The sequence below is a fragment of the Trematosphaeria pertusa genome (genome assembly GCF_010094035.1).
Source record: "Trematosphaeria pertusa strain CBS 122368 unplaced genomic scaffold BU26scaffold_7, whole genome shotgun sequence".
Lineage (NCBI taxonomy): Eukaryota > Fungi > Ascomycota > Dothideomycetes > Pleosporales > Trematosphaeriaceae > Trematosphaeria > Trematosphaeria pertusa.
Genome location: NW_022987218.1, coordinates 1,563,638 through 1,585,260, shown reverse-complemented (window position 1 = coordinate 1,585,260; position 21,623 = coordinate 1,563,638). Strand labels below are relative to the sequence as shown.

At 52.4% G+C, this 21,623-nt stretch overlaps 13 protein-coding genes across 13 annotated transcripts in view; 6 read left to right on the top strand and 7 right to left on the bottom strand.

Moving 5' to 3' along the window:
- Window positions 1-929: 929 nt before the first annotated feature.
- Window positions 930-1,444, bottom strand: BU26DRAFT_519374 (uncharacterized protein). Its single transcript, XM_033829033.1, has one exon. It carries the CDS (start codon window positions 1,436-1,438, stop codon window positions 1,145-1,147), a length of 294 nt encoding a protein of 97 aa, XP_033684239.1. The 5' UTR covers window positions 1,439-1,444; the 3' UTR covers window positions 930-1,144.
- A 210-nt stretch (window positions 1,445-1,654) lies between these two features.
- Window positions 1,655-2,986, top strand: BU26DRAFT_519373 (uncharacterized protein). The gene has a single exon (XM_033829032.1). The coding sequence runs from the start codon at window positions 1,842-1,844 to the stop codon at window positions 2,607-2,609; it is 768 nt and encodes a 255-aa protein (XP_033684238.1). The 5' UTR covers window positions 1,655-1,841; the 3' UTR covers window positions 2,610-2,986.
- Window positions 2,987-3,140: 154 nt separating this feature from the next.
- On the bottom strand, window positions 3,141-3,484 carry BU26DRAFT_564892 (uncharacterized protein; the record flags this gene model as incomplete). Its single annotated transcript, XM_033833322.1, has 2 exons — window positions 3,141-3,322; window positions 3,394-3,484. The coding sequence occupies 2 exons, from the start codon at window positions 3,482-3,484 to the stop codon at window positions 3,141-3,143; spliced, it is 273 nt and encodes a 90-aa protein (XP_033684237.1).
- A 252-nt stretch (window positions 3,485-3,736) lies between these two features.
- On the top strand, window positions 3,737-5,485 carry BU26DRAFT_427019 (uncharacterized protein; the record flags this gene model as incomplete). The annotated part of the gene is made up of 2 exons (XM_033823713.1): window positions 3,737-3,777; window positions 3,823-5,485. 2 exons carry the CDS (start codon window positions 3,737-3,739, stop codon window positions 5,483-5,485), a joined length of 1,704 nt encoding a protein of 567 aa, XP_033684236.1.
- Window positions 5,445-7,380, top strand: BU26DRAFT_314820 (uncharacterized protein). The gene is made up of 3 exons (XM_033821966.1): window positions 5,445-6,193; window positions 6,381-7,119; window positions 7,179-7,380. The coding sequence occupies exons 1-3, from the start codon at window positions 5,722-5,724 to the stop codon at window positions 7,243-7,245; spliced, it is 1,278 nt and encodes a 425-aa protein (XP_033684235.1). The 5' UTR covers window positions 5,445-5,721; the 3' UTR covers window positions 7,246-7,380.
- Window positions 7,381-7,884: 504 nt separating this feature from the next.
- On the bottom strand, window positions 7,885-9,284 carry BU26DRAFT_314863 (uncharacterized protein). The gene is made up of 7 exons (XM_033821967.1): window positions 9,223-9,284; window positions 9,064-9,175; window positions 8,733-9,005; window positions 8,451-8,680; window positions 8,380-8,397; window positions 8,062-8,327; window positions 7,885-8,006 (listed from the first exon to the last, which is right to left on the bottom strand). Coding segments are annotated over exons 2-7 (843 nt in total). The 5' UTR covers window positions 9,065-9,175; window positions 9,223-9,284; the 3' UTR covers window positions 7,885-7,951.
- Window positions 9,285-10,766: 1,482 nt separating this feature from the next.
- Window positions 10,767-12,378, top strand: BU26DRAFT_564887 (uncharacterized protein; the record flags this gene model as incomplete). Its single annotated transcript, XM_033833321.1, has 3 exons — window positions 10,767-10,997; window positions 11,050-11,282; window positions 11,334-12,378. The coding sequence occupies 3 exons, from the start codon at window positions 10,767-10,769 to the stop codon at window positions 12,376-12,378; spliced, it is 1,509 nt and encodes a 502-aa protein (XP_033684233.1).
- Window positions 12,379-12,615: 237 nt separating this feature from the next.
- On the bottom strand, window positions 12,616-13,489 carry BU26DRAFT_457196 (prolyl aminopeptidase-like protein; the record flags this gene model as incomplete). The annotated part of the gene is made up of 2 exons (XM_033824938.1): window positions 13,007-13,489; window positions 12,616-12,957 (listed from the first exon to the last, which is right to left on the bottom strand). Coding segments are annotated over exons 1-2 (765 nt in total), but the record flags the coding sequence as incomplete, so codon positions are not given.
- A 276-nt stretch (window positions 13,490-13,765) lies between these two features.
- On the top strand, window positions 13,766-14,713 carry BU26DRAFT_519369 (uncharacterized protein). Its single transcript, XM_033829031.1, has one exon. It carries the CDS (start codon window positions 14,036-14,038, stop codon window positions 14,468-14,470), a length of 435 nt encoding a protein of 144 aa, XP_033684231.1. The 5' UTR covers window positions 13,766-14,035; the 3' UTR covers window positions 14,471-14,713.
- A 420-nt stretch (window positions 14,714-15,133) lies between these two features.
- BU26DRAFT_551021 (uncharacterized protein) lies at window positions 15,134-15,659 on the top strand. The gene is made up of 2 exons (XM_033832081.1): window positions 15,134-15,504; window positions 15,557-15,659. The coding sequence occupies exons 1-2, from the start codon at window positions 15,192-15,194 to the stop codon at window positions 15,571-15,573; spliced, it is 330 nt and encodes a 109-aa protein (XP_033684230.1). The 5' UTR covers window positions 15,134-15,191; the 3' UTR covers window positions 15,574-15,659.
- Window positions 15,660-16,283: 624 nt separating this feature from the next.
- BU26DRAFT_540570 (uncharacterized protein) lies at window positions 16,284-18,124 on the bottom strand. Its single transcript, XM_033831556.1, has 2 exons — window positions 17,793-18,124; window positions 16,284-17,724 (listed from the first exon to the last, which is right to left on the bottom strand). Exons 1-2 carry the CDS (start codon window positions 18,030-18,032, stop codon window positions 16,468-16,470), a joined length of 1,497 nt encoding a protein of 498 aa, XP_033684229.1. The 5' UTR covers window positions 18,033-18,124; the 3' UTR covers window positions 16,284-16,467.
- Window positions 18,125-18,504: 380 nt separating this feature from the next.
- Window positions 18,505-19,635, bottom strand: BU26DRAFT_605102 (NAD(P)-binding protein; the record flags this gene model as incomplete). Its single annotated transcript, XM_033835565.1, has 4 exons — window positions 19,499-19,635; window positions 19,211-19,440; window positions 18,816-19,162; window positions 18,505-18,761 (listed from the first exon to the last, which is right to left on the bottom strand). Exons 1-4 carry the CDS (start codon window positions 19,607-19,609, stop codon window positions 18,505-18,507), a joined length of 945 nt encoding a protein of 314 aa, XP_033684228.1. The 5' UTR covers window positions 19,610-19,635.
- A 1,522-nt stretch (window positions 19,636-21,157) lies between these two features.
- BU26DRAFT_314714 (TPR-like protein) overlaps window positions 21,158-21,623 on the bottom strand; it is a 2,645-nt gene continuing 2,179 nt past the window's right edge. Inside the window, exon 4 of the mRNA XM_033821965.1 lies at window positions 21,158-21,558. Coding sequence (XP_033684227.1) covers window positions 21,229-21,558 — 330 coding nt within the window. The 3' untranslated portion in view covers window positions 21,158-21,228. The remainder of the gene's footprint in view (window positions 21,559-21,623) is intronic.

The window sequence follows — 21,623 nt, the reverse complement described above, 5'->3', positions numbered from 1 at the left end:
TGTCGCTGTTCAGCGTTTTCTTCGTTACCTACAAGGATGACCCGACCACAAAGGGATACCAGCTCACGACTAACAATTGTGAGACTGTTTCATAAGTAGCTTACGATGCTGAAAAACCCCCTACGAGACTCTCTCTCCCTCTCTCCCTCTGACTTAAAATGGCTTGGAAACACTGGGACTTTAAATACCCATTAGCAATGAGGAGCTAACCAGCTTGTTTAGGTGTGACTATCTTTTTTGGTACTCAACAGTTGATTTTGTTCGCAACGATCCATGGTAGAAGAAGTATCCATGGATCCAAGTTATTAGGTTGGGGTGGTTAGGCTGCGTTTGGAACTATGGCTCATAATCTAAAACATGGCTCCTAAGGAGATATATGCAGCGCGAACAAATGAAATTCTCGTAAGGTACAAAGAGGGCACAAGGCTATAACCTGCACATGCATCAAGCGATTTGTTTCTTAAGGCTCCGATCTAGAGAGCTACTATGTATGCTTATATGTCAATCTTAGCAGCTAATAAGCGGGATGACGGAGCGCACAGTACGGTGAGTCGGTATGTGGCCAAATCCGGACTAGCGCGTTTTCTGTGTCAAATCCTTCCTCTCCCCAACACCACACTTTGTTTCCAACCAGACCTCGACTTTTTTTCATCCGCCATCGTTTCGTGAACTTGTTTCCTTCGATACGAAGAATAGTCATCAGCCAACGTAGGCTAGACAAAATGGGAAAGGCTTAGCGAGAGGCAGCCTTGCCAGAAATACTACGCGCGTCTAACAGCGTCCACATTCTCAGCGTAGAGCGGAGCAGAACTGCTCATCTCGCCGCCCCCACATCCATGGTAGCAATGAGCCTTGGCTTAATGAACGCCTATCGTGAGTCTCAATGAGTTTCGACCATGGCAATAGTTCGGAGCCAGACTGCGATTGGGCTCGGACTTCGGACGTGGCCCACTGTTTACACGCCAACCTTCGCACTATGCACTGCAATTGTCTTGATTACACAGCAACATCAACCGTGTAATCAAAGGGCAATATTGACAACCTCGGAAAGGCGGATTCTAACGCTACGATGGCGGTTAACTCCGCCTTCTGATTTTAGGTGCAGGATGTGATAACCCGCACGGTTTGCAGTGTAGATATTACTCTAAAAGGTTTTGCGGAAGCGGTTTGGTGGCGGGTATATGCCTACGCGGTCGATTTGCTGCAAAAGCTCGTAGTCGGAGTGATTGAGGAGCTTCACCTCGAGCAGGGAGACCGAGCCTGCGAAGTGTTTGCAGCAGGATACGCGTCGCAGACGAATTAAAGATGGCGTGCCGAGCGTAGTCTTCCGTTTGGAGAAAAAGGAGCTGCTGAACGCCATAAGGGTGAGGGTGTACAGCTGCTTCGACGCGAGACGTAGAGCCTGATAGTCTGGGAGGGCGAGGTCTGCGATGACCATGTCAACCAGCTCGACAGAGAGCCGCTCAATGGGAGAGGCTATGGCATCGGTACCTGGTTGTGACGCGTGCTGGTTGTCTGGGATGGGAGTTCGCCCACGGTTCGCCGTCGATGAGCCGCGCACGGGCCATCCTCTAGTGCCGAAGCTGCCGTCTTCAAGGGTGGTCACAAGCGACCCCACCACAACACATCACTACAACCCTCACCATACCACACTCCTTCACTACTGTACAAGACACTGTTCACCATCTACACAGCATCACATCTCGCATCCCAGCGGAAACAGAAACACTCCTTTGCGAGGCGTCTACCTCAGGCAGAGCGGACTGCCTCCCGACTCTCCGACAGAACGACACACACCCACAACCTCTCCAACAACCACCACCCATCTACGGCCCTCTACGATGGACTCTATGCGCAGTCTAAACACCTCCCTCCCGAAGACGAGGCAACGCCAGCCGACTCCGCAGCCCGACACCCACCAGTCCTTCCGAACCGCCGCGCTGACTGTGACGAACCTGTACAAAGCAGCCCTCGCGGATATCGACAGGTCTCGCTCGGACGGATACCAAGAAGCCTTGGAGGACCTAATAGGCTTTCTGGACAAAGAGAATCTGGGTGTTGGCGATGGCGAGGGATGGCGCATCAGGCAGTGGGCCATGGAGCGGCTCGACGGCGCGCTTCCGGTGCCGTCCACAAGCGACAGCGATGAGGAGGGCTTGGATGAGAAGCGGGCCCGCAGCTCATCGCCCATCATGGAACGCAATCCAAGCCCCGAGGAGACGCGTTCGACAGAACCCTTGGCAGGACCCACGCACCGCTCCGACTCCGCTCCGCCCCCAATTTCAGTAGCGTCATCGACCGTTGACGCTGACATGGCACCTCTGCCGACCATGTTCCACTTCTCGGCGCCGCAGTCCTACCCCAACAATAACTCAAACGACACACCTTTCGACTTCTCCGCGGCTGCTCGTCGTGCCTTTCCGACCCCTCGCCGCCCGTCAAATCGATCCTCGTCCCGGAACCTACAACGCTCCGCCGCCCAGAACCTTTTCTCATTAGGAAGCGGAGCCGGCCAGAAGAGAAAACTCATGCAAGATTTCTTCGGCGTGGACGGCTTCAATGATCGACGAGACGGACCAGGCGGATCTAAGCGCGGACGCTCCTCGTGAGCTCGTCGTCTTCGGGAACCCACTTATGGAACGGGCATGCTGCGGCAACCACTTAACGGCCTCCCTGCATTCTACTAAGCGATGGCGTTTTCTTAGACGGTTGTTTGAGGCATTGGGCGGAGTAGATCGCCAGATGCATTCGCCTTAATTGCATTTTCGGCAGCATTACTGTTCTCGCATTCGATACCACCGGGGCCCTACGGCTACGGCTACGGCTACTGCCATTTCTCAAGGTTCACAGGGACGTTCAGAAGATATTTGTAAATAGGACTTGTTTGAGGGGAAGCTGTGATTCCGAGCAGCGATTGACATATCGTACACCCATCCCATACCTCCTGTGATGTTACAGACTTTTCATAATTCCACCGGGTATCCCAATGCTAGTCCCAACGCCATTCTTACACACTGCATCCAATAACCGGCGATCCTATGCATATTTGACGTCCACATTTTGGCGCCTTGTGAACGTAGCCCTTTGGGCTTTGTGCCTGCATCTTATTCGCGCAGGGCAAATATCTGACCTGGTGGCACTCAAGCAAACCACCTGTATATGCCCAAGCCCACCATCACAGCCGCCGTCCCTGTTATGCCTGCTCTTCGACTCGCCATGCCGAACATAGTCTTGCTTTGCCGTATCGCCGCTTCTTGCGCTTTGAGTTGCGAGTGTCCGGAGACGTATGTGTACGCGCCGAGGCCGATGAATGCCGCGCTCCCTATTCAAGCGCTCTGTTAGATTCATCACTTGAAGTGGACGCAACTGAGGGGGCGCGCTTAGAGAACTTACCTACGATGCGACATGGCGTGCAGTCGTCGTATTGCGCCTTGTCGTCTTTGAGGGCTTCCTTGAACGTGGGCACAGCTTGTTCTTTCGCCATCCTGGAATTGTTTCCGTGCTGTCCCGCAACCGGGTAGTCTGGCGCGCTGTGCAAGATAGGACCTGAAAGTGCTGGAGCTCAATAGCAGTTCAGATGAATGTCGGACAGAGAAAGATCGCGCAGGGGTCCCCTGTCAAACACGCCTCATCCAATTCACAGCTCCGATCCCCGCCAAACTGCCAAAGCACCCACCAACACTCCAACCACCATCACATTGGCATCCACATGGAGTCAAGGTGACGTCAGCCCACTATGAGCGCCATAGAAGCTCTATACATCTTTGATGAGCACAAGTACGCGTCTCTGTCCACGAAGAAATTCGACCTAACGATTTGTAGCACACCCCTCCTCGAACACACCTACACCGGCCGCCCACCCCCTGGCAGCACCGTCCTACCTCTCTACCTCTCTCACCCGTCCCCGCGGCCCTCCCTAATATACCTCCCAAACACGAATCCCGCGACGCTCCTCTACTCCATAATCCAAGACCAACTGCTCTTCCTCTGCCCTTGCTCCTCCGACACCGAGCCCCTCCAAGTCCTCGAATTCCTTCACCGTGTCGCCGATGCACTAGAAGACTTCCTCGGCTCGCCACTCCTCGCGAGCAGGATCGAGAGCAACTACGATGTGGTGGCACAGCTGCTGAGCGAAATGGTGGATGGCGGGGTGATATCTTGCACAGAGCCGAATGCGCTGAAGGATGTAGTGGAGGCGCCTAGTTTCATGAAGAATTTGCTGGGTGGTGTGGGACTACCAAGCACAACGCCGAGTAGTTTGACTCCAGGTGCAACGCCGTTTTCGCTGGGCTCTGGGAGGAGTCCACGGTTGGGGCCAAGCGGGAATACACAGGGGACATCGCCTGTGCCGTGGCGGAAGGCGAATGTACGGCATACGTCGAACGAGCTGTATGTGGATATAGTGGAGACTCTACAGGTCACGCTTTCACCTTCAGGTCGGCCACTCTCCGCAATAGCGAACGGGACAATAGCTTTCACAGCGAAAGTATCTGGCGTGCCCGACCTGCTGCTACAACTCGGATGTCCGGGCGGGATATCCAACTCTGTTTCTCTGCCTGTGTTCCATCCTTGCGTCAGATTGAACAGATGGAAGGAACGGCCTAGCGAGCTCTCCTTTGTGCCGCCTGACGGACGCTTTGTGCTGGCGGGCTACGAGGTTGATCTCCTTGGACCCGCGGCACTCGACTCATTCTCCACATCGACGACAGCGAAGTCAGCGCCCAAGCTCAATATCCCGGCCACAGTATCTGTGCAGCCATCTCTGGGTCCAACAGGCTCCGATTTCGAGGTACGCTTACAACTGAACCCACGCTTCGCAGGCAAATCATCGAGTCCGCTTCCCAGCGCAACAGGGTCCTCATTCCCAGGAAGAGGCGGGCTCGGACGTGGACTTGGCGGTCACCCCCAAGGCACGACAGCTGCGCCAAGCATCGAGGAGATGGTCGTTCATATCCCACTTCCTGCAAGTGTAAAGAACGTCATGGATCTGCGGGTAGTACGAGGAGCGGGCGACGCGGGCTATGCACCAGGAGATCGGAGTATCGAATGGAGAATCAGCAGCAGAGAAGTCGGGATGCTCATTTCCAACGACCGTGGCGGCGGCATCGGCGCCACAGCGACATTGCGAGGTACTGTCATTGGGCAAGACGAAGACGAAGGCCTTGAAGGTGGCGCCGTCTCACTATCCAGCAACACATACGACTACGACGACGACCAAACATCATCTTACCAGTCTCCATCCGAAGCCCCATCGAAAACAAAAGACGAAGGATCAGATGCCCGAAAGGTCAAGCAGAACAAGGTCCTCATGCCATCCTGTGCGACGGTGAGCTTCTCGGTGAAAGGTTGGCTCCCCAGCGGGATCAAAGTAGAGAGCTTAACGGTTGATCAGAAGAGGAGCAAGGGACTGGGCGCGGGTATCACGCCGTATAAGGGCGTAAAGTATGTGTGTGTTAGTCGGAATGGGGTAGAGAGTAGGTGCTAGGACGACTACTAGCAGCGACGGGATCTATATACGAAACAAAGACGCTGAATCCGTCTGGTATCACCTACACATCACTAATCTTCCCCGCTGAATCGTCATTGGATATGGACTGCTTTGCTTTTGGGGCGTCAAGCCACTGCGGCTGAAAGGCTGAGCCCCGAGGTTGAGCAATCACTTCGGCTGCCTCGCGACAGCACGCTTCTGCAACACGATCAGATTTCGCCTCACAGTTCGATATGGCGTTTTTCACCGTTCTTGTCTTCATTGCTATCGCCCATTTGAACGTCGTTCAGGCGTTTCCGTCCTCCGCTGGTGACGCGACAGCAGCGAACGACACTGTCGCCCTTCCACCAGGAACCTCAAATCACGGCGACCCAAGCCTGATCTGTCGACCAGCCAGATGGACCGATATCGTGGTTTTCTACTTGGGCAATTACGTCGCCCATGCGGCGACCGTGGTGTTGCAGCCTGGATCGAGTCCGCTGGATACGGCTACGGCAATAGTCGTGGCGTTCCTTTTACCTGGAGCTGGCATCTTTCAAGCCCTTGAGGCTATTGCTACCCGGGCAATTTTCCAAAACAACGACCTCCAAGCCGCAGCCCGTGCCGGTGCCCTTTGTACCATGTTCGCCAATGTCACAATAGACCGAGATCGTTTCAGAAAGGCCGGCGTCAAGCTTGTTGCGCGAGGCTCATTCTCGTCTAAGTGTGAGTGCATCCTCACTTTGTGGCAAATATCAGCGGTATGCGTTTCTTTAGCTCCATGGCCCGAAGAATAGACGTATGCTTGTATACAGAATCCTTCCGCCATCAACCCCCACAATAAAGCTGTACCAACCTTCCCAACTGAAGACATATTTCAAGACTTATACTTCTCAAGGCTGACCGTGAACAGCTTCATGGCTTGGCGATCTCCGCGTCCATGGGATATATCGACTCCCAGCCGGCTATATTCTCCTCAGATTGCCGCCGGACTGCCAGTTAGCGGCAGATACGGGAAACTTGGCTCCCCATTTGTGCAGCAACTATAACGTCCTCAAGATCATAGTCGCTCTAGCTCAGACACTTTACGCCGTCACCACGTTGTACGATACCCAAGGAGACCAGCTCGAGCGGTTTGGCTACGCTGCTTTCGGGCTAACTGTCACGCCTTACCTGTTTATGTCCACCTTGAATCTGATGGGTAATTTGATTCGGCCAGATTATCCAGCTATGTACCTTGTGCGGTCTCGAGATATGGACGAACTCGCACGAACCTGTCCGCAAAGTATAGACGGCACGGTCGGTTCTCTGACTGCGACGTACGAGCAAAGTCTCATCGAGAAGATCGTCTTAAACCACGAGCTTGGCGGGTACCACCAGCAACCTCAGGGCGGCGGGCAGGGCGCCGGCGGCTCTCTGCACGGGGTGAGTCGAAGCGCGCAGGAAAATCACCAAGAACTACACCATGGTGTCTTCCGACTCGCATCCTTATCTTTTGCATTAATGGCAACATGCGGGTTCATTTTGAGTTTCATCCCAATAGCTGTCATCGGCGGGATGACAAGATTTCGTCCGGGTCACAGCACGCATGCTCAACGAAGCTGGATCATGAGCTGGATTGTATTCGGAGCTTACCTCGGTTGGTGGCAGGGGTATGTATCTTCAACATCCCACGTGGCTGGGTTGGGGCTGTTTCAACTTATATATCTAGGCCTCATCTGCGCCTTATACAGCGCGCCCGCTTTGGGCGGAATGATAGTGGTTGGCCAGGAGATTAGCAGTTATGGGGTCTGTAAAAGGATATAGGAAAGCAGGACGGAAGTACGGAGGGCTGGAAATATCCAGGAGTTTTTACACCACATTGCCGTCATGACATTGGAGGTAACAGAGTGGCTGCTTGGAGGTACATGGAGTCTCATAGGTGTAAGTGCGCCTCGTTTCCTAGCCACTCTAGGCCTTGTATGAAATAGGGTGGGATAGCTCGCTATTCTGGTTCTAGATTAGTAATGCAGGACTTGGGATAGGGTTGGTCCACATCTCAGAGATGGATGGGAACCAAAACCTGCTCGCGCCTCGTACCTCCTCTTCCTATAGACGTGCGCTCTCTTCATCAGAATCAGCCTGTTTCTGTTCGCCTCTTGCATTTGCGGCGCCGATTTATGTGTCCCAGACTTCAGTGTTCCTGGTCCTTTCTTTTGATGACTGACAGATACCGAGTCCACCAGGGTCAACTAATCCAAGGATGCCAGCACGAAAAATTGGAAGGGAGCGCTGTGATGTGTCTATTTTCTTTCTCAAGCACAGCCCGGATCCAAGGCAGCATGGCTACCTTCGAGCCTGATGTAACATGAACGCTTCACTTCAGTCCTCGTAATTCCTCATCAATGTTCTAATCACGTCCACAGAGTAGCTCGTAGCTGCTTTGATGGTTTGCTCCTGATAGAAAGGTATCCATTGGTCATCAGAAGCTACCCAGAATCCCATTCACTGACGTCCCGGTCCAACATTTCCAAGGAAGACCACCAGAACGGCGCAGTATCTGCATGCCCTCACAATTAGTTCCCAAATTCGCAACCAATAGTGCGTGAACTTACGCAGCTGCCGCAGCAAGGATCTCATGCCTCTTGGCCCGTGTAAACAGGCACAGCACAGCCGAGAACGCCAACGTAGAGACAACGAGAATGCCCATGCAGATTGCATATGCTCTCCCAGTGTTTATGTCGTTGATAAGATGGTAGAGCATGTAGATGGGCACAATGAGTAGAACGAGCACCATAAATGTTATGATGGTGTTGGCCAGGCAGTTGATGCGCTCACGGGAATAGTACACTTCTTCGCCCGAGGACTTCTGTCGCGTTTGCTAGATGGATGTTAGTGAAATTCAATGCAAATATGAAGCCGTGTGGACAAACCTCGTCTCCGAAAACTCTCTATGTGATGTCAGTCAGCTATCATTCATCATATGCCCTTTGAAGAACCTTACCTCCAGAATGCGGCAGTGAAACCACTTTAACACCTTTTCAATCCCGGAGTCCAGCCAAGCATGTTCCCTTCCTGCCCTCAAAGTGATCAGATCCTCCTTCTTGTAGATCCATGAGCCCTCAGCCTCCAGCAGTGGCTGGTGATTAACCATGTAATTCTCCACACTCCCATAATCGCCCTGCGAAGGTCGATTCAGCGCCATCATCTTCTGTGCTGCATCGAGGAGATTCGCTACACTACCGTCAATGTCGACACTTCGCATTCGGGGAAGACCGTCGCTTACCGTATGAGCAGAACTTTTCTTCAATTGCGGAGAGCAATCTTCTCCTCGACTGGACTTCTTCTCTGGGAAGATCTCTCGTCATTGGCCTTTTGGGATCGACATTTGCTTCCCGACGGTCAAGGCGATCGAGTGCTTCTTCCAGCTCTCGCAACTCGTCTTGTTTGTCGAGCAGGAGGCGTGATTGCAGGAAGCCGAAGCGGCGGTACATGGCGAAGCATTCGTCGCTGTCGAGAAAGGCGGCGACGTTAGGGTACCCACGAGGACATGATTCCACTGTTTTACTTAGAAAGTGACTTCGGATAAGCCTGGTGAAAGTCGTGGATTCGTACGCTTTCGCACTACTGGAGTGGTCTTTTGCCTCTGTGGTCGCGAAGCCCAACTGCCAGTTCGGGATGGCGATGGTCTCAGCCAGGTCCATAGACGGCTAAGCCGGGATGGTGCATCTATAACGTTAGCCGTTTGGAAGAAACATGCGTGGACTGATATGTACCTGAAGATTGTACTGGCTTTGCCAAAGTTGCTGTGGTGCTCGCGGAGAGTCGTCCGTCGAGTTTCTCATCTATTGTTGAAAAAGTTGGAGAAACAGCAAGGCCCGCCTCGCCAGCTTCCATGGCGGCTGCATTGTCGTGTGAACTATTCATCCTGTGGGGTAGCGCTTGGACCCACGATAGTAGAGTATCAAAGCGTCTCTTCGATGATCATTGAGGTAGGACTAATGCTAGTGAATGAACGAGAAGGATATATATCCTGATGGTGCGTTAATCGCAAGTCAGGGCGGGATTCAGCCTCGCGTCGATCCACCGCAGCAATGTTTGCCCCGCCTGTGTGCATGCATGCAGGTAGGCTTGCGGACACCGAACCAATCAACACTTAGTACCACGGCTTCTCTCGCCTGAGCTGAGTCTCGGGAAACCAGGCGCCTCCGCTTACGAGCCGTGTATTCTTGTACTTCAGCGTGTACTCCCAGCTCCCTGCTGTGTTCTGTCGGTAGTTCTCAATAATCACCTCGCAGCCAGGCCGATCCCCGAGCTCGTCCTCTAGCCATGCCTCTTGTTTCGGTTCGAACTTGGGAACTATCTTAAGGAGCGATCTATTAGCGCGCAGGAGCACGAAAACATGTGGAAGATATTTATGATTTGGCTTACATTCGCCGGATTGCGGGAACGAGGCACAAAGGCCCGCCCGTCCTCGGGTGTTGCCTCAGCCTAGACATCGTGAGCATGTAGGGACGCCGCGCAGATCCATTGGGTCTTACAACGTATTCTCGACCCTGGGAGGTATCGGATTTTGACATCTTCAATGGGGTGGGGTGGCGACGCGAGCTTGGATCGAACGATCTACCTGTGATTAGAAAGACTGCCGAGAACCGGTGAGGAGGAAGAGCGGGTGATGTTGACCGGTGTGGACCTGATCCCAGCAGTGGAATGAGGCAGCCTTCAAATAAGAGCCTGAGGCAGAAGCTGAAGTCAGGACCAGGCAAAGAGGCAAACGATCCCAACAATTAGTCTCGTCAGATCAGTCGATGCCTTGGAGCATTGCAGCCAGCATATTGTTCCGTGCCAATCTCTAGCCTGATCGGGGGGACACAGCCTCCACTCAAGAAAGTCTTGTGACTAGCTTATTGAGGCTCGCCGATGCACGACGATTGCAAAGTGGTGTGGTGGTACCGGGCCTTTGGAATGAGACAGGTTCGATGGCCAATCACACTAGCGTGTGGCGCGATGTGGAGGGTGGATCTGCAGCCGAGCTGCGGGATGCCGCATCCCTCCAATACATGATCCGAGAGATACCAGGGGTTCGAAAGAAGGACCTCATTGACCGGTCGAAACGATTCGCGCAATATGCCTTAGGTGCAGCGGAAGCCTAAGGCATGTCTGTTGTCAGCCCCAGAGCCCTGTAGCTATCCCAAGGCTCAATTTGACCTGCATCAGGCTGAGGCTGAGGCATTGCTTCCTAACAGCATATACCAGGCGCGAACTGCTGTTCTCTTTACCACCAACCAACTGTCCCGCACCCAACTGGTAGCCTTGCAAAATGGCTTTGACCTTGAAGAGCTCCAACGGGATGGACGGGCCTGCCCAACTTGTTGTGGCCCAGCCCATCGAGCCCTCCCAAGACTTAGACGAGCTCATAAAATTCCGCGACATCTTTGACGAGAACATGCCGTCGTCCAGGAAGCCGATCAGGCATGATTCGACATCGGTGCTCTTGCTCTCGTGGGACTGTGAGGAGGAAGGGTTCACGGACTTCGATGTTCGTGAAGAGGTAAGCTCCCTGTGTAGTAGATCGCTCACAGCCTTGCTGACATGCGGCGAAGGTCGGGCAGCTTGAGGATGTCTTCCGAAACGATTACGGCTTTAACGTCGAGAGACAAGTCATCAAGAACGGTGCGAGCCCTCAACTCCAGATGCAAATGTACCTGGCCACTTTCGTCCTCCAGCACGGCAAGAACCACGCGCTGCTCATTGTGTACTATGCCGGCCACGGTTGGCATAGTAGCGATAGAGAGAGGAGCCGTGACTTGGGTAGGCCGGGCTTCGATCTTCACCCGTAAGGCTCAAACACCACAGCAAAGCATGGTATAAGGCTAAAGTCGAGCAGGAGGCAGCTAGAATTCCGTGAGGAGCCGAACCCTGACAACCTTGTGATGTGGGAAGTAGCTGAAGCCACTCTCTACCAAGTCAAGTGCGATGTTTTGGTCATCTTTGACTGCTGCGACGCTGGCTCTCTTCAATTCCGATCTGCTTCTCGCGCTTTTGAGTACCTCGGAGCCTGCGACAAAGGAAAATATACGCACCGACAGTCCGAGAGGTCGTTCACGTCAGGCATGACATGGGCACTGAAGAAATTGCGATCAGAGCCTTTCTTCACTACCGCGACTTTACGCGACAAGATAAAGGAGTGGAAGCACTTCCCTTCAGGACAACAACCAGTCCTGTTCGCGCGGTTCGACTTGCCCGAACACATCTGGATCTCGAGTATGCGGAAGGATGTAACGCCAACACCGAAGCGACGGCGGTCTAGCACAGCCCCGGAATCTCCAGAGCTCAGGGACGAGAATTGCGACTTTGTGGATTTTCGCGTCTTCTTCAATAAGCACTTAACCAGTGAGGACGCGAAGCTTGTTGCGAACTTGATGAGCCCAGTAGTGAACAGCAGGAAGCCGCCCCTCAATGCGAGGCATGTTTCAGTCTTGAACAAGAGCACCTGCCAGTCTCGGAGAACGTTGGGGGCGCACTGGCGCAGAGCCAAGAGGCTTGTGCTCGCGCAAAGATTTGTGAAGCAGCTCAGTCAAGACGAGGGCATCGATGACTCAGGGCCGAGAAAGAGACCGAGAGACTCATTCGAGGGCGACGATGAGGAGGCCTTTCCAGGCGGTGGAATAATAGACATGGTCCAACGTCCAGTGACACCCATAAGCGAAGCTCGCGATTCCGGTACGGAAGCGCCGCCCACGTTACGCATCGAAACGGGTATACAATCACCACCGAAAAAACGAGTACGACATGATCCTGTCGACGTTGGCGAAGCCTTGATAAGGGATTTGGAGAGTCTGGAACAGAATGCTCGCCTTAGGCCAGACTTGCACGGAGTCCTGCTGCCACGTATTCGGACGATGAAAGCTGCGCTTCAAGAAAGTGAGTAGGACGGCTGCCTGCTCACCCCGACAGACTTATATTTTCTCCTGCTCTTCTTCGGACCTCTGCGGGAGCCATGTTGGTAATGGTTTGAAGAATGTCAGCTCTCAAAGTGTATTGTTTGGACATGCGTTTATCTTTCAAAGTTGTCAGTCCGTTATCTGTCATGACTCTACACTGAAATTTGTGCCCCATGCGTAATATGATGGTTTGGCTCAATGTTAACAGTCCCGTCTTTACTCCGCCCACCTTTCAAAGAAACCCACACAGATCTTAGCAACTTCCTCCGGTCGGCTAATGAACGGGCAATGCGAGCTCTTCATATCCACCGTCTCCCAAGTCACCCCAGCCTTCTTGAGCCACGTGTCTTGAAGGAACAGCGGATTGCACTGGTCATCGATCGTTCGTATAAACGCCCTGCGTCCATCGAATGCAGATTCAGCCCAGGCAGGCGCCGTCGCCGGTGTCTCGAACGCTGCCAGCGCATGCGGTTTCATGGCAGCCTCCATCTCTGGCTTCATGGCGGCATCGACGTCGCCATATAAGGTTTCCATGACTGGATCGATGACTGCGAGGCCCTTGGATGGCTTTCGGAAAAGTCAGCTCCAGTAGAAGTTTGACACGGCCTCGACATACATAGTCTTGCTTGATGAAAGGTGGATATGCTCCTCCTACAGCTTGCAGTAGGCCTTCTCCCTCACAGGTCATAACACCAACCAAGTATAGCAGTCCGATGACACCTCCCTTCTTACCCTCCGCCTCCCACGCAGCTTTGCTTAAGCCGGCAGCTGCGGCTCCTCCAACGACCCCGCCATAAGAGTGGACGAACACGATGACCTCTTTTCCATCGTTTAAAAGAGGTAGCAGGACTGTTTCGCGAACGTGGGCCGCATCTTTCGATGCCGAGACTGCGGCGGGATCCGGCGGGTTTACGGTAAGGACGTTAGCGTAGACGGTTGAATAGCCAGCTTTGTTGAACTCAGCAGCGAGCGCGTCGAAACAGGATGGGTCTGCGAAGGCGCCGGCGAGAAAGAGGATAGTTGGGAGCGATTGGGCCATGATGATGTCGGGCTGCCGTGCGGGGAGCAATGTTCAGCGATAGACAGTATCGTGAGGAAGAGAACGTCGATGTTGTTCCGCCCTGTGCCAAACTGTGAACTGTGCCGCGAAGCTGACAAGCTTACATCCCCAGGCGAAGATCTGCATAAGCTCTAACTGCTCTAACTATTTACTGAGGCACCGAAATTGAGACCTAGAAATGCGGGGCTGTGACCAAAACTACGCACAAAGAGACGCCGAAGGACGTCCAAGACCCTAATGAATCCTATGACGTCACACTCCGCAGATAATCGTGCGACGCACAATAGCTGCTGCCTTTTGTACCTAACAAACATGGGACCATGTGCCTTGGCAACACTTGGACGGCACGAGGATGTGCTAGAGTGGCATGGCCGGCAGCTAAGATCCGTGCCGCATCGCCCGATGTGGCTGTGAGGTGGACCACTAAAAAGGTCAGCCGGTTCATCCACCACCCGTACCAGGAATACATAACGTTCTACGCCCGGCCACGGTCTGAGGCCGGGAGCGTCAGCATACCACTCCTGAGACTGTTAGCGCTATCGGGCGTAAGCTCAGACACCGTCGAAACACTCCAATTATCGCACCATGGACAAAGAAATCGGAACGAGCAAGCAAACCCAACCAACAAGCGAGCAGCCGCAAGCGCCGGGGAATATGAGATATCAAAACAACTCTTCCCTGCCGCAATACTACGACTCCGAGCCTTCAAGCCAACCACCAAACTACGACAAGAATCCGAGTGCTAGTCTAAAGCGTGCATCATCGCGTCCATCGTATCAGCCAGCATCGCAATCTGTAGGCGCTTCAGCAGCGACCATAGCCGCGATTCTCGGGCCTACTCCACCTCCTGATAAAAAGAAAGAAAAGAGGTCGTTGCACCAGCGATGGAAAGACTGGTGGGGGAGCTGGGGCAATGGCCAGAATGGCTCTAGCTATGCAGTCGACAGTGGCAGCTCGGCGAATTGGAACGCATGGGGATCGAGACTCGATGGACGCCAGAATGTGAGGAAAGGGCGGTGATGAGAAGGACACGTTTAGTGAAAGATCTCGCAAAAGAGTGCCAGGATTGCTGGGCTAAAGAGATAGTAAAGGGTTAGCAGGAAAAGATTAAAGACTAAAGGAGTAGAAAAGCTTATATTTATTTATCTAATAAAGAACGTAAAAGAAAATCTACACTAAAGGTGTGATCTTCTTACACTCCACGAGATCACGTCCATAGCCACAATCATCAAACATCAACCTAGCGCTAAGCTTCCTTTCGAGTACCGTGAGATCAGACGCGGCGGATTTAGCGTAGATAGGGGCCAGAATGCGCTTCATACTGGGGTTACTCGCGCGAGAAAGGAGGCGCAAACATCAAACAATGCTACAAGATTACGTCTTACGTCCTTTGACTTACCTATGATGGGAACTTGTTTCAAGCAGAGTTCAGTGAAATCCTGCAGGAACACAGCTAGGCTGAAAAGCAGCGGCGATGTCAGGCAGTCTCTTGCCAAGGTTAACAGGAACGGTATCCCGGCCCTGATCCTACGATTTTTTATCATTCTCTAGGAGTGCGCATGTCTATGTGGACGGCGTCGGAACTCAGTCTTGAAAGAAAGTTGTAGCCGTTCCACTATAAAGTCTGCTCGCTGTCACGGACATGTAGCTTTTCATAACCACCATTCAAACTCCTTTCCATCACACCAAAGCCAATACCTCCCACTTCACAAGACGACCTTGAAGCAAATCCAGAATCACAATGCCTTCTCGTGTTTCTTTCATCTCTTGCATTCTCCTCCTCTCTTCCACAGGAAGCGTCTTTGCCGCCCCGGCTCCAACCAAGACAACCAATGTCCTTCCGACCACTCTCGAACTTGCTCGCAGATCTGAAACCACATACTGCTACACACCTGACCCGCCTAACCCCGGAGGCGCCGTGGCACCGATCTGCACCGTCATAGAGTACTGCGCGGACGCGAGGGCTGCGGGCTTGTGTACAGCGCTCGGAGTGCTGGGCTGCGGAAATACAGGAGGAGACCAGAGCTGCCAGCAAAATGCTGGCGACAGCTGCAGTAAGCTACTTTTTCGGTCTTTGTCTCCTCACTGCGGCTAACCTTAGTGTAGTCGAACAGTACTGCTGAGTGGAAGGGGTGGTCTGCGGGTTCTTAGAAAGGTTGCGAAGTAAATGGATGAACTCTGGTGGGGAGAGGCGTTGGTGTATTCGGGGGTTATTCTACTGAGAAGTTTCAAGAATGTCAACAATGCTTCCATCGTTAGATACACCAGATCATCTTCATCTCAACTTCCCTCTACATTTAGTTTGGCACATGAAAGTTTTATGTCCTGGCCATACTTTTCCTTCACGAGTTCATGTTTGGGGCGCATATTGCATATACCGATGACTTACGATTCCCTACTCGAATGCACACCTAAATCTCACTATTGCTCGTGTGATGCAGCAAACTTTTGAAGGAGACTACTTTTGAAGTGGCCGTAGACGACGCAATCCTACGGTACTCCGAGCGCTTCTTACCCCAAGCAGCCTGGATGGACACCAGAATGTGAGAAAGGGGCGGTAATAGGAAGACGCGTTTACTAAAAGATCCTGCAAAAGAGTGCTAGGGTTGCTAGTCTAAAGAGATAGCAAAGAGTTCGCAGGAAAAGATTAAAGATTAAAGGAGTATAAAAGCTTACTTTTATCCCTAATTAAGAATGCAAAAGAAAATCTATACTAAAGGAGCAATCTTCTTTTACTCCGCGACGTCACGACTCAAGAAACGGGCCTATCAATCATGCTATCTATTAAATACTCTTAGACCATGATTTCAGCCCTGTAGCGAAATACGCATAACTGGATTAAGGTCTATAGTTACAGTTATTAGCTTAAGGCTAAGCTTTCTTCTAAGTACTATAAGTCGCCATATCTAGGAGAATCTTCCGTATCCGTCTTATTAAATGAATATTAACAATTTACTCTAGCGGACATCTACTGTCTATCATCGTATGTCCCCGTCTTCGCCTTATGAACGTTATTCTCACATCCTTTTTAGGCCCTCTTCGATCTTGGCCCACGCTGGGGGCAGTAGAGTCCCGGTTAGCCAATAGTTATCGTCGTGGTCTTTGCCTAGCACCACGATCACATTCCTGACCGTTGGGCTCTGTCGCATCGATTGCGCGTGGTGGAACACCATGGTGCCGGGCGGGTTGCTCCTCAACTCTCCCGTCTCGCCGGCACGCACAAGTGCGGGGCTGAAATCGGCCGTCTTGAAGAAGTCGGCCCGGGTCCAATTGGTAAAGGGCATCAGCAGGGCGTTGGACTCGCAGTACAACATTGAGGCCGAGTCGCGGCTAGACTTTTGTTCCCGTCGTAGCTCGCGTAGGTAGGCCAGCACTTGAGACTCCGTCGATTGCTCCATCAGATGACGCCGGTTCTCTAGAGCAATAGGCCCTAGAGGTCCTGTCGCGACCTCGGGAGATACGAAGGTGAAGGCTGCCACCGCCATGTTCTGGACGTAAACACCGGAAGCCTGGACTAGCGACGAGAGTCGAAATCGCGCGTTGAGCGCATGAAGCGCCGCCACTGGCCGCGGCTGCGGTAGGGAGGAAACTACCGCGCGCAGTGTCCACGCGGTCAGCACGTCGCCCTCACTGATAAAAGGCTTCTCCGCCCCATGGTCCTGAACGGCTAGGTCGCCCTGCGCCTGGCGTTGCAACTCGGCCACTACCTTCTTTGGCAAGAAGATGGTGCGCGTCTCGACAACCCGGTTCCACAGCAGATCCCCGGCAAATCGTAGCCCGAACATAGCCATGGCCCATCCCTTCAGCCGCTTCTGCCCCAGGCTGTACTCCTCCTCTTTCTCCACAGGCGCATCTGCGGCTACACAGATCGCGTCCTCTCGCGCACCGAGTATAGGCGGCACTTCCGACTCCCGCCCAGCTAGCACCAGAGACCACCCATGCAGGAGGGCCTGCTGGCCCATGACATCCATGAGTGTGTGTGGCCATGAGAGCGCCACGAGCGTCGCGTTATTAAACGAAGTGATGTAGAGCGACAGCTGAGGCGCGTCTGTGTAGACAAAGTCCTCGAGCGTCTCTGGTGCATTTTCCCGAGCCGCAAAGGTTCGAAAGGCCTGGGGCCCAGACTGGATAGACGGGGCCTCAGTGGCTTTAGGGAGGGTCTTTGCCAGCGGATGGTCTTCGATATCCATGGCTAGGGATTGGTGAGTATAGGACACGGCAGGACGTTCCGCTGTGAAGGGCCGTGGGACATGGATCTCCAACTCTCCATTTTCCTAAAAAAGCGTGAGTCAACAGCTATTGACCGGATTGATCAATCGCAGATTTCAAATAAGAAGCTTACTTTTAACCTCAACCGACCGCCGACCTTCCTCCAGTCTCCAATCTCTAGCAGTCTTGACAGCGAAGCGTAGAGATTGTGCGCATCCAGCACGTCGTTGAAGCACAGCGTCCATGTGACGACGATGCTCCGAAGCGTCTTGGTGTCGTCTAGCATATGAACGGGGTAGACATCGTCGCTCTCAATCGGCGGCGGTAAACGTCGTGCGGGAGATCTTCCGAGTAGGCGTTGCAATGCGTCCATCCTGTCGACGCTGATAGACCTTTGGTATTGATGCAAGTACAGTACTCAGGACCTACGATTTGGACATCTACCAGCCGTTGTCCTCCATGCGGTTTGCAAGCTTGCATCACTTATATGAATGCCGGCCTCTGTTGCAGTAGCGCATTGACGCCGGAGAAATAGGGGTTCGCTTAGTAGTAGAGCCACTAGTAGCCAATTGAAAGAACGGTATGAAGCCACAGATAACACATTTGTCAAGGTTCCACCACGGCTTCAAGGTTTCCGCGTTCCGGATCTCAAGAGTTAGATATCAACCTATCTCATGCAGTGGCTGCTGAGTGTGCCGCTCGGTTATGAGCCAACCAACGGAGTCAAGTGATCGCGCTAAGACTAGCTCAATTCAAATGCACGGTAAAGCGCACTATTGTTCTTGTAACGCAGCAAACTTTTAAAAGAAACCACTTTCGAAGTGGTCCTAGACGACGCAACTACGTTACTCCGGGCTCTTCTTACCCCAAGCAGTCTCAATCAAGTCCTCCACCTTAATTGGCTTGATCCATGGGAATTCCTCATTTCTCGTGCCTTCCCCAGAGACATCCATAATGCCATTCACAGCCATAAGACCGAACTCGGATATCAACTGACGCGCCTCTGGGTACTCAGTGTAACCGCCTTCAGGCTGCTCAAACAGTGTAGCTTCCCCCTTCTCCAGCATTTCGATAGAGTCGTATTTGACGTTCCACTTCTCGCCTGTGAAATCGTAATTACTAAATGCCCGTATATCCAATAGATAGTGTTACTTACCGGTCACTCTCTCTGCGACCCTAACCATCTCGCCCCACGACATCCGATCACCGACAAATGCGCTTACTTCTGGCCAGTTCTCCTGCTCCAACATGGCAGCAATATACTTCGCAAGGTCGACAGAGTGAAGCAAGGTGATAGGGGTTTCGCCATCGCCCGGGATTGCTGCTTGATGGCTGTCGAAGTCAAGTGCGTACTTGACCGGCTTCATATTGCTCTTGACGTGCGGCATGCCATAGTGGTCCAAGACCCATCCAAACACAATCCGAGTAAACTGCATGCGTGTATTACGCAGCGCGGCCGCAGCGTCAAGCCACCATTGCGCGGCGGGGTGAAACGCCAGTATTCTACAAATCCGTGTTAGAGCCGGAGGATACACACGGGAATTCACGCACTCTGGAGTGTACTTGACGCCATACTCGCTAGGTATGAACTTTTTCACTGTGCTGGACTCGGACGCGGCCTGAATTAGGTTCAGCTGCGCTTTGCTGCTTCCTTCCGAATAGATTATGATCGCCGATATGACTATTTCGACTTTGTGAGCTTCTAGAAGCTGCTTCAAGGCATCAGGGTCGTTGTAGTTGGCTTTGATCACGGGAAGGGAGAGCGATGGTAAGGTGGTGGCCTAGCGTTCAGTTAGTGATGACGAAATCTTGCCAACAAATGCCATCATGGAAATATACCTCGCGCCCCAAAATTAACACCTTGTGCTTCCCCTGCCGAACAAGTTCTTCGACAATGGTGCATCCGATTCCGCCGGTGCCTCCTGCAACTGCTACCGTATATGCGACCATTTTCAGTGTCTGAACGAATAAGCGAGGAGTTATCTGAGAAGCTGTGAATCATCTTTCAGTAGCACCTTGGGTTGTTTATACTGTTGCCTTGTCTAAAAGTAAGCGCCATTTAGTCAGCGTGGCTTGCCAATGTTCTTGTCGGTGCAGCGTATCCCTTGGCGGAATCCATCAGTCGGGACATAATGCCCTAAGCGGAACGATCTGCAGACTGTCTTAACGATATTCTGCATTTATATGGGTGGCGCGCGGGGCGCCCAAACGCCAGATACACCTACTCTTTACTTGGCTTCGTATGGCGTAGGTCATACATTAGCAATTCAGAGAGATTTTCGAAGTCATCGGTGATTGTGTTTACTGAACACGCGGTTATCAGCGCTTGGTACTCAGCGCTTGGAACTCACTGTTTCTCGCTCCCATCTCTTTCTCAACATGAGATGAGCGATAAGGGCAAAACGTGGTTACTCCCCTTTTCAAAGAGAAATCCAAAAGAGGAAATGACTTAACGTACATCCACCCGCAGCGGGACAACCGCCGTAGCGGAACCACAGCCTCTAATTAAGTACCTCGAGTGTTCCTACGTAAATTTATCATGTTATCAACGTTATCTTACTATTGTTTAGCTAATTCTGCATCTGGTGTTCGGTTCCAGCTAGAAAATTACGACGGTCTCCGGCATGCAGTCGATCGAACCGTTCGCGGCGATAGTTCGCGCCTCTGCTGTTATCCCCTGCTTAATTACAAGATTCAGCATGTTTACGAGTTCCGGAGCTATTGGGAGAAGGCTTAATCAAAAAAGTCCACGTTTTTAGGCCTTGCCGACATCTAGCTGTTGGAAGCCAGAATTCCGGGAGTTTCTCCATGCATGAGGGGGCCACCATGTTTCTGAAGTACAAGGGTGTTGCACAGATTATGTATCAAGTGAATGCCTTCGATTTCTTCTTCCCGTAATTGTATATGACGTTGTACTGCACAGAGTGCTGTCTTATCACACCACACCGGTAAGAACGCGGCTACGCCGTCTGTGCTCCCTGTAATTGTCGGCGTCGTAAAGCCCTATGCATTTCCATCTGCTTCAGCGTGCCCCTACCCTTTATTACCCTGCCAGTATCGTCCCTGAAATTGTAGTCCCACACGTGCTCGTCTGGATCCTCTCGGGAACGAAAGTCTGGCGCCGCCCGAGGCGGCAGCTTAGGATCGGTAGAATACCGCCACGCTTTCTCGATCTCGCGGCGTGTGGCTGCTGTTTTCGTTGTCGTCGTGTGTTCGTCTTGCTCCTGCAGATGGAGGAGAAAGTTGCTTCGTAGGCGCCAGGACTTGCCGTAGTCGGGACACGATGGACGCTTGCACAGGTAAGCCAAGAGCTGCACGGGGTGCTATAGAGAAGAGACTGTTTTATGCTAAAGAAGGATCTCTATAACTTAGACGCTAAGGCGACAATACAATGTAGTATAGTTACAGTAGCCTTATTCCTACACTGATACCACTATTAACGTTTCAACCTCGATGCTAAGCTAGGCTATAGTAGTAAAGAAAACTAAGAAAGACGTAGATATAATAATAAAGTTCAAAAGGGTATTCTTTTTCGATTTACTCTTTGTACGCTGATGATAGCTAACTTACTATACTCCTTCCTGCTTCCTAGCAGATTCGTAGTCTTTTAGACATGCTACTGTAGTAGGATGCTGTACTCCAAGCACCTTCGCATATCCCGCGTGTGCTCGCTGATACAGTCCAAGTGCGGTGGGGTAGTGCTGCTGTTGATGAAAGAGGAAGGCTAGATTGTATACGCTAGTGAGCGTGTCTGGGTGCTCGCGCCCAAGCACCTTCTCTGACCCTTCAAGGTCTCGTTGATGCATCGCTTCTGCCTCTTCGTACTTTCCCTGCCTCTCGAGCACTGATCCAAGGTTGCTGACGCTGGCGAGCGTGTCTGGGTGCTCGCGCCCAAGTACCTTCTCTCTCCCTTCTAGCGCTCGTTGATGCATCGCTTCTGCCTCTTCGTACTTTCCCTGGCTCT